Source organism: Gavialis gangeticus, unplaced genomic scaffold (genome assembly GCF_001723915.1).
Source record: "Gavialis gangeticus isolate Ggan-Ray unplaced genomic scaffold, GavGan_comp1, whole genome shotgun sequence".
Lineage (NCBI taxonomy): Eukaryota > Metazoa > Chordata > Crocodylia > Gavialidae > Gavialis > Gavialis gangeticus.
This window is the reverse complement of record NW_017728992.1, coordinates 60,180,491-60,191,018: the sequence shown is the minus strand read 5'-3', so window position 1 is coordinate 60,191,018 and position 10,528 is coordinate 60,180,491. Positions and strand designations below refer to the sequence as shown.

The following is a 10,528-nucleotide window of genomic DNA, read 5'->3' as shown; positions in this document are numbered from 1 at the left end:
CACAAGAGAAGGCTGAGGGGGGACCTGGTGACAGTCTATAAACTCACTAGGAGGGACCAGAAGGGTTTGGGAGAGACCTTGTTTCCCCTAGTGCCCCCGGCATAACAAGGAATAATGGCCACAAGTTGTTGGAGAGTAGGTTTAGATTAGACATCCGTAAGAACTACTTCACAGTTAGGGCGGCTAGGATCTGGAACCAACTTCCAAGGGAAGTGGTGCTGGCTTCTACTCTGGGGGTCTTTAGGACGAGGCTTGATGCCTACCTAGCTGGGATCATTTGAGCCTAGTTTTTTCTCCTGCCCAGGCAGGGGGTCAGACTTGAAGATCTATAAGGTCCCTTCTGACCCTACTTCTATGATTCGATGACGATACTGTAGGCTACAAAAAGATGTTGCATTTTTCCTAGAGTAAACCATTTTACCCTGGGACATTAGTGCAGTTGTTTGGATGTCCAGGTCCATTGTTCAGGGATAAATCTTAAAAAGGCTCATGGGATAAGACCTACTAACCGTTTACCCCAGGACATAACAAAAAGTGCGTCTGAACAGTTACCCTGGGATTGCATCATTAAATTGATGGCAGAAAAGCAGCAGTGCATTCAGCTGCTTATAAAACCTGAGCAGAAGGGTGAAGTGTCTGCAGACCAATCCTGAGCCATTTCTGTTCCAGGACAAAAGCAATGTCTGTTCCTAGACCTAGTGACATAATGGGGAACTTTATGAAAATTCAGTCATCAGAAAAATTCACTTGCAGTCCTGGTCAGTGACAGACATTTTAAAAGAAATATAGATCAGATAACCAGGTGAAGCAGCCACAGGAGAAGATACCTCTTTGCTAGTAATATCTAAAATACATACAAGGTCGTTAGTTGCCTTCTGTTACTTCAGTTATTTGTAGGTCTCCCAATGTTATTCATAATTAACCTCCTTTATTGGTTCCACTGAATTGTGCTCAAATGAGGTCACTGGATATTGTCTCTGAGAGGGAACCTGTAGATTTGAATTCCAGAAATAGCTGCTTTTTGCCTCCATTTCAGTAACCCATGGAAAAGCCATAGCACAAAATGAAATAATCCATCTACTTAATATTAAAGCACTGCAAGAAGCTCACCATCTTATTTCTTGCCTCAGAAAATCAGGGACAAGAAAAGCAGAGCCCTGCCTGAAATATCTAAGGTTTCATTAGCAGCTTGTCTTAAAAAATTCTTACACTGTCAACTTCATGCAGTTATTTTGCAGTGGAATGGCAGCCTTTTTTTTTTTCCAGTTTTGGTCATTACTATTTGATTTTTACATATACCCAGGGTCTCTATCCCAGGTCAAGGGATATCTGCAGGGAAGAAGGAAATTCCTTTTTCTCTTCCAGGACAATTTTTCTCCTTGGGTTCTATCCAGAAAAAAAGCTGGAACAATCTAGAAATTTGGAGTATCCCTTCTTCATCTCAGCCTGTCTCATTTGTTGGCAAATGTTTAGCTCTATCAATCAGTGAATGTAGAAAATCTTTTTTAAAGAATCTTTGTGATCCCCTTCAGAGAGTGGTTTCCAAATAGAGAGCACTGCATCCACCAGGTGAAATATGATTCACTGAGCTTTCAGAATTCTCCTTCCTTATACAAGGAAACTCTTTTGGGTTGTGACAGTTAACTTATCTGCTGGTAGCTGGGAAGAACATAAGCAGTCCAACCCCAAAGAGTAGTTCTCCTATTCTGAGCAGAGCAAAGTTTCCACTGTTTCTGCATTAGTCACATTCTTGTCTCTTAGTCAGCATTTGCACGGGGTCTAGAACAATGGAGGTCTACTTCTGACTGACTAGTCTAGTATGCACACCCAGCATCACATACAAATATTCTGAGCAATGATGCACCTGTAAGTTTAATCAGGGATGGGTAATTTATGGCCTGCAAAGGTCCAATCTGGCCAATGATGATGTCCTCCGCAGCTGGTGGGGAGGCTGGGGATCCAGAGGGGTCACGTATCTCCAGTAGCCCCAGTCAGCCTCGCACAGACCTTCCACGTGTGGGAAATGCTGCTGCTGGTGTTGGTGTTATTTCTTGCTACTGGAAGAATCTGATTTGGATCTGCTTGGCCCAGGCGCAGCAACCACTTGGTCTGTGCTTGGGGCCATCCCTCTCCAGCAGGAGGGAGCATATTCCACTGGACACTGTCCTGAGTGCAGACCAAGCAACCACTGCGGCTTGGCTGCAGTGCCCCAAGGGCAAAAGAGGGAATAACTCTGCTTCCTTCCCCCTTGCTCCCCCTCACCCCCCAGCTCTGGGGTCCTGCTGGCGGCATCTGGCTCTGCCCCTGCCCAGCCCCTGGTGTGTCATGGGGGGAGAGACTGTGACAGGGGCAGCAATCCCTGTCACGTTTTCCCCATGTGCAAGCTTCTTCCCATCAGGGGGCTGTGCTGCAGGGTGGGCAGAGCTGCTGCGGAGCGTGGTAGCACTGTGGGAGGCTTGGAGTGGACCCTGGTGCTGCTGCGCACAGCCCGCTGCAGCTATGCCGTGTGCCAGGAAGGGGCTTGTGCTCCGTGACATAATGACAGGGGCTACTGCCCCCATCAAAGGCCCTGCCCCCTCCCACTGCAGCCATGGGGTGGTGGCATGTCCAGACACCACCTGGCAGGGCCCCTTGGTGGCGGGAGGGGACCGGGATGGGGTGGGGCTATTTTTCCTCCCTCTGGCATCCAGCGGGGGAGACAGCAGGGGCTTATTCCTTCACAGGGAGTGAGCATGGCAGCAATGGTGGGCAGACCCAGCTGCCAGTGGAGATAGAGGGGAGATTAATATTATTCCTTGGTCCCCTCTGCCTCAGAGGCCATGGTACCCTGCTGCTGCTGGCTTGGGTCCTTGCCAGTGGTAAAGAGAGGGGGGAATTAACACCCTCTCTGGCCAGTTCAACCTGGACACCACCCCCACACACACACACTTCCCTGCAGCCGAGGGCATGCTGTAGTGCCCCCAGCACCTGGTCTGAGCAACTGCAAGCATGTGTTTGCATTTCCTCAGTCCAGGGAGAATGTTTGTCATATTACAAACTGGTTCAGCCTAGGCAGATTAGACTAACCTGCAAAGATTGAATCAATTTAGGCTCCAGCTTTTTGAGTATCTGTCCCTAGCCTTCATGTTCAGTCTTCAAATCCCAGATTGACCAGGTTTCTTTCTTCAGTCTATCCTTTATCTCCACATTCTGTCTAGCTGTTTTCCCTTTGGCATTCAAACTGGTTTTCATTGTCCTCCACACTGTCTGGGTGCCAGCAAAGGAGAAATTGAGAATGCAAGAGAGCCAGGCTCCCTGTTCTCAGGTCCAGTGTCTGGTCTAGGGTTAGGTGAGAACAGCTACTACATGGAAATTAGGCTTCACTGTAGCTCTGGGCATGAGCTTTCTTGTTTTGTGGGGACAGTGCACATGCAATCTGGTTGCAGGTGAGAGCTGTGATGGCCTGGGATATACTTAGCATGCATGGAATTTGGGGAGATTTTTGAGCTAAAATCAAAGAGGTTGCTGTTGAGCATGTGCAAATGGAGATTTTTAAAGGGCCTATGACTTGGCCAAATTTATGAAATTTCAGGGAACATCAAATGACACAGCCCTCACTAAATGCCAAACTACTCTTCTTAATACATGGTACAGCTACCTAAAAAGTTCTGAGAATGGATTGTTTTGTTTTGCTTTTCAGAAATGCTTGAACTACTTTTACTTAAACTCCACCTCCCCCCACAAACAAAAAACAACACAAAACTGCCTGAAATAGACTCTCAGCATGAGCATTCAGCTCAGACAGTAGGTCTGTGTGAAGTGGCTAGTATTTGCTTTGGATTCATATTCGACCAATTCAGGGGACAGTGATTCGATTCAGTGATTTGAATCGTTGTCCCAAATCGATTTGGCCAAATCTGATTAGGAGATTCAGCTGCCACTGAATCGGCTGAAACTCCAAACTGAACAGGCCTTATCCCCCGCCTGCTCTCCCAGCCCCATCAATGGCTGCCCTGTCCAGCCACAGTGTCCTGGCACTTTTTTTTTTTTAAAAGCCCTGCACTCACCAGCTCCTGCCCAGGCAAGGGGATGATCCCCACTGCCCCACACTGCATGGGGAACTCTGCCAGAAGCCCCAATGGCCATTGTAGCTTTTTTTTTTTTTCTTTCTTTATGTGCCCAGACACTGGGGCTGGGCGGGGCAGCTGTTGACAGGGTTGGGAAAGTGGGCAGGGGATGGGGCCTCTTCGATTCAGAGATTCAGCTGATTCAGTAGCCGCTGAATCTCCAAATCAGATTCAGCCAAATTGATTCAGGACAGCAATTCGAATCACTGAAATGAATCACCATCCCCCGAGTTGGTGCTCAGAGGGGCTGGGGGAGCAGGCAGGGGATTGGGCCTGGTGGGGGTCCCCCTAGAGTCCCCTCTTCCAGCCCCCTTCCCCCCCCGCTCCACTTCCCGGCACAGAGTCTGGGTCCAGCTCCCTGCAGCGGCGAGCAGGGACTGCCCAAATCTCTGAATCTCTCGAAATCTTTTCAGAATCGATTCAGAAGCTTTGAATTGATTTGGACCTTTTTTATTGGTCTTCTGACTTGAATTCGGAGATTCGGCCACCAAATCAGGCTGAATCTCCTCCAAATCGAATCAGCAACCAAAGCTTCACACAGCCCTATCAAATATTCATCTTGGCAAAGTGCTATGCAATTGAAAACAGCCTCTTATGTTATGTCGGGCAACCTTAATGCTACAGGCCTCACCTGTATTACTCTCCCTGCATGGAACAAACTGAATTAACCAACTCTGGGGAAACTCTTAAATACAGGAGGATAAATGTGGCTCAAATACCTTTATTTTTTTTAAGTGTTCTGCATACCTCATTACTATGGCTGTACACGTCTTTTTAAACAGTATTTTGAATTATTTATAATGTATATGGCAGTCCAGACCTTGAACCTCTGCAAGGCTTCCAAAGTATAGTATTGCTGATGGAGCCCTTCCCAGATCTGTTCTAGGACCTGTGAAAATCGCATGGTACATCTGCCATTCAAATAGGTATGAGTGTGTAGTGTTTCACGGCAGAAGTGTCTTGTATCTGGGAAGCTCTTCATTTATCTTCTCATGTTCTGTTGCAGGTGTTTGCCTTTGATTACTGCTTCTGGTCCATGGATGAATCAAACACCACAAAATATGCAGGTAAGATTAATTTTTCCCATATTTGATAGTGCATTTGAGCTAAATGCTTTGAAAATAGTTTCCCCTTTCTCTTTTGGCTGGTCTGCTACCCTTTTCGTTACTAAGACAAGCTTTTGGTTTTGCAGTAGAGTCTGCTCAGATCAAGAAGAATATGAACTTTAAGGAGCATGCTGCAGTGCTCGGAAGGGAGGCTTTTATCTCTGATCCTGAAAGTTTGTTTTTTCCCCTCTTCACTGGCCTTTCTAGCCTTCCGTGAGGAATGTCGCTGTTTTTTAAGGTGCAGTTCCAGTTCTCTGCCCAAAATTTCTTCTGGACCTAATGCTTGATATGAAACCATATGTTTTCATTGCCATACTAGAAGAGCTGCAGACAGAAAAATTATCTCCTATCAAGTCCTCATCACTCAAACAGCAGATGAGGTCATATTTCCAACTTTGACCCTCTTCCATGTCAGACTCACTTGCCAGCTATTATCTTGTCTCATATAATGTTTAGTCCAGTAGATTCTCCTGTATTTTTTGCATGCATAAGATAAAAGATCATTTTTATACAGGAAATCACTCCTATTGAAATTAGTTTTTTGTTAACTTTAGCAGGAATAAGGAGAGAGAGTTTGGAACCAAATGAACAACTAAATTTAAACTTTGTGTGCTCAGCCCCATCCAGTTCCAGCTGAACTCACTGGGTCTAAGTTATACTCCAGTTTCTTCTACTGCCTTCTAAAATTTCTATTGACTTATTAAATGCAGCTTTGTTTTATACACACAGATTGACATTAGTCTGTCTGATCATACAGTAGAATAGCAACACATCTTTTGAACCCTCTCTTCACCAACCCTTCACACCCCTCCCCCCCAAAAAACAAACCTCGAGCTATTTAATTTTTCCGCTGCACAATAGCTCATTCAAATTATATTTGTATCTTAAGAAGGGTCTGGTTAGATTCTTTCCTGTCATGGATTTTCAGACATAGCAGAGAGAAGTCTGGGACTTTTCAAGACCTTCTTGATGAAAGAGATGCTTTTACCAACCCTTTCCAGTTAATGTGATTTTTTTTTTTTTTTTTTTTTTTTATGCAGCTGGAATTATCTTGTGACTCTTAATTCTTCTAAGCAAACTGTATGCACTAGAACATAATAAATTTGGGGGTGGTAGGGTGGGGAGGAGGATTAAAAGATTTTCTTTTTATCTGCTTTAACCTTAACTTATAGGGCTGTCAGCTGGCTAAAGCACACTTGTTGTTAACTGATGTTCTCCTGTGTAGTATAGTAAAGCTCCTTGTTCTGGTGCCAGACAGCTGAGCACAGAGATGATAAAGATTTGCTAGGTCCCCTGTTTTTCAAATACATCAGGTTTCTTTTGGTAGTGTTTGAGTGATGTTGTAGTTTCTTTTGATAGCTTCACTACTGAGTTTTTGCCTGTTTTCAGCTTTGTCTAGATCAGTGGTTCTCAACCTTTTTTGTACCAGGACCCACTTATAAACGTCAATGGCTAGTCCTGACTCAGTGCCCCTCATTCACAACCCACTACACCCTGCCCCCAGGCCCTAGTCCCCCAGTGTGTGGGGTTAGGGTGGGCGGGGGGCATGGAGAGCCCCAAGCAGCCCCTTGTAGGCTGGAACTTTGCCAGCCTGCAAGGGAAAAGCCATGGTTTCCTACATTTTTCTCCTTTAAAGGATAAACCATTTTTTTTAAAGCTTGTTAATCCATTTTTAAAGTTTGTTCGTGACCCCTTCATATATTCTTGCGACCCACAGGTTTTAGAAACACTGGTCTAGATTATATTATTGTTTGTTTGTGGCTGAACCTGTACTACTGCACGTAGTGCTGTCGTCACAGACCAAGATTCCTATTGCACTAGGTACTGCACAAATGTGCATCTTGTCCATTACCAAATCTTCAACCAGGGATCTCGAGGTAGAATACATATGTCAAAAATTTGAGCTAAAAGTCAGGCTGACTATCTTCTAATTTTAACAGATTTGCATGTTATGTGAATTGGGCAGGACAGATGGTACATACTGGCCACGTCTACGTGAGACACTTACTGTGCAGTAATGTCACTGGGCACAAACTGTGATGCGACACTGCTGCACAGTAGTAACGAGCTACTGTACAATAAGTGTCACTAGGCAGCCATGACAGTATGCTACTGTGCAGAAACGCCAGTTACTGCACAGTCATTTAGTACTTGGTTTTGCAGGGACTAAATGACTGCGCAGTAACAACTGTGCAGTGGGCAGCTGATGTAGATGCATCCACTGATTAGCTGCTTGTATAAACACATAACAATAGTGTCTAAATATTAGTGACACAAGGTTCTTTTCATCTTTTATTAGAACAACTGTATAGTTGGAAAAATTGTTTGCAGGCTTTCAGGCACAAGCACGCTTCTTCAGGCATAAGGAGAGTCTGCTGGTGTCTTGTGTGCTCTCCTGAATGGAATAGAAGCCAGTATGCTTCTGTTAGTATTAATAATTATATCATTATTTAATAATTATTTAACATATGGTATTGTAAGTACTAGTGACCGACTTAAGGAACAGCTACCTTTATAAGTCGTAAATGATAAGAGAGTCTGAGTCTTGAAACAACCAAACTGCAGTGCTAGTGAACTTGAGTAATGTTTGGATCCCAACATTTATTAAGTCAAATCTTTTATTTTATTTTTTTTTAAAAGAACAATTAAACAATCTCCTAGAAATCTTGTAAAAAGATTTCAGGAAACTAGAGTTGCTTTTGCTAAGGTCAGAGGGAACTTGTATGTAGTTACGTGGCTCCTGTTACTGTAGAGATGGAGCAGATTTTAATGCATCTTTGCAGTGCCACTGTCTAGTAGAAGTATAGTTATTCTCATTATGCCAATGGGGTTCTGACATATATAATACACACAGATGTTCAAGGTGGGTAGCAGGAGGTTAAGTTACACTAAAAATGGCCACCTGATCTAATTTAGTTTGCCCAGGTGTGGACCTTACACTTGGATCCCTAGTTAGGTGATGTAAGTGTGAACTGTACAAAAGTTCAGGAAGGTTATATTGGTCTAAAAATGGCTGACCCAATTGAAGTTAGGAATACTTCTGAGGTAGTCTAACTTACACCAGTGAGACTGATCTAATTGAACTTCTGTACAGTTCCTAGCACAGCACTGGGTTGGGAAAGGCCAGCCACTGGCCCCAGCCTCTGGACTGCACTTTTCCTACCCACCCCTCAACACTAGGCTATTTTTAGCATCTCCCTTGGCTCCTTACCCCACCCCCAGAAAGACAGCTCTCAGCATGGACCAGGCAGCTAGTCACTTCCCCTGTACCCCAAGCCTACCAAACTCCCCATCTCAAGCTGCTCTTGGTGCCAGTTTTTCCAGTGTTCGCTGATGCTGTGAAATAGGAAGTAAGTCGTGATGGGAGGATTGTTTTTCTGGGAGGGATTGTTCATTTGGGGGAGGGTTGGAGGCTAAAAATAGTTCCTGTTCCCAGGAGGTGGGGAAGAGAGCCCCCCCCATGTCTCCTTGTGGACCTTACAAGCCTCCTGATCCTGCGAAACCCTCCCAGACCCCACCAACCCTCCTAGTCCCCCTTATCCCTCCCACAGACCTGGCCTGGCCCCCTGATCTCCCCTAATCCCGCCCGGTCCCTCTAGCCCTTCTGATCTCCCTGGTCCCCCTTATCCCTTCACAAATATTACCTTCGCTGCTAATTCCCCCAACCCCCCCTGTAGAGACTCCATCAGTACCCCCTTGTGGTCCTAGCTTGCTCCCCCAATCACTTTTGTGGACCTGGCCTGCCCCCAGTCCCCCCATGGACCCATTTGTCCCCCCAGTTCCCCTGCAAACCCCCCGATTTCCTTCCCTGAGCCTGCTTGCCCCCCCATTCCTGCCAACCTCTGCCCCCCATCCCAGCTTACTCTTGTATATTGTGTGTGGGGGAGTGCATGGGATGTGGATGTGTGTGTATAGTGGGATGTGGGTGGGGGTGTGGCAGTATATGTGGGGGGTGTGGGTGTGTGTATGTTTGGGGGCCTGTGGGGGGTGTGGTTGTGGGTATATGGGTTTTTGAGGTGTGAGGGTGGGTGAGAGATTATGGGGACCCCCCCACAGGAGACAGCCTCTGCCATCAGCAGGCCCTCAGAGTGTTTATGGCCTGTGTAAGTGTTGACACTTGGTGGCACGTGGCTCCAGCCAGTTCTGGAAGCTGCATGTGGCAGCATGGAGCAGAGCCAGGCCAGCCCACTTCTGTCGCACAAGGCTCCCTGCACCTCATGTGCAACTCCCAGTACTTGTGTGCCACTTGGGGAAAGCCCTGCACAATGGAGCCAGTGGCCTAGCCCAGCTCCCTGCTGCCATGTGCAGCTTCTGGGACTCAGCTGAGAAACAGGGAGCAGGGCTTCCTGCCACTTCCGGCAGAGTCCTGGATGCTGCATGTGGAGGCAGGAGTGGGAAGACGGATGGATTTATAGCATGGGGCTTCTCCCCGGAGGTGGGCAAGTCCCGGAAGCTGCACATGAGCTGCAGGAAGCCCCATGTGATGGAACCAGCTGGAGCTGGATTCTGTGCTCCCGCAGCCCCGCTAGTCACAGGCTTCATGCCTCGGGACTCCCACCAGCCCCAACCCCGTGTGCTGCGCTCCTTACCTGCCCGCTGCACTTCCCTAATTGCTGCCCAGAGTGAGTGCTGCAGCAGGGACATGAGGTGGAGCCATTGGAGACTGGGGAAGCCAAGCAGATCCCCTGGTGGCTGTAGCAGTGGCCTGACCCAGAAGCTGTGTGCTGGTTGAAGCTGCAGCCAGGGCTGGAGCCCTCCTGTGCATGAGGGTGGGAGCGAAGCACATGGGTTGGGTGGGGTACAATTAATTGGTGGGTGCCCGTGGGCCAGATAAAATCACCTGGTGGGCTAGATGCAGCTGGCGGGTTGCATTTTGCCCACCTCTGATCTAGTCAAACCCCCTGCCTAAGGCAGGATCATCCCTATCCAAACATCCTATACAAATCCATTATGTAACCTCTTAGTAAAAGTACTGTCAACCCTGACTCAGCACAAGACATAACACCCTAACCTGCCACAGCAGCCAATGTCTTGCTTCTGTAAAAGATTGTTAAAATATACCCAGGAGATTCCAGATAGAGAGTCATGGCCCCTGCTACAGAAGAAGACAAAAAATCCCGTGGTCCATATCAAGCTTACCATGGGGTAAAATTGCTTCCTGACCCCAAATATGGCAGTTGGTCTCACCCTGAATGGAAGGGCAAGACCCTGTAGCCTCTGGCTTTAAATCCCAGCAGGAGTACTGGCACACCCCAGTCAAGATTCCCATTCTTGGCTGCAGCCAGCATCCTGTGCTTCTGGGGAACGCTTAAACCT

At 46.9% G+C, this 10,528-nt stretch overlaps 1 protein-coding gene across 4 annotated transcripts in view; it reads left to right on the top strand.

Moving 5' to 3' along the window:
- Window positions 1-10,528, top strand: part of KIF13A (kinesin family member 13A) — a 242,266-nt gene that overhangs the window by 92,377 nt on the left and 139,361 nt on the right. For all 4 annotated transcript variants that reach the window (XM_019523183.1, XM_019523166.1, XM_019523174.1 and 1 more), the window contains exon 3: window positions 5,113-5,173. In XM_019523183.1, the coding sequence (XP_019378728.1) occupies window positions 5,113-5,173 (61 nt within the window). The remainder of the gene's footprint in view (window positions 1-5,112; window positions 5,174-10,528) is intronic.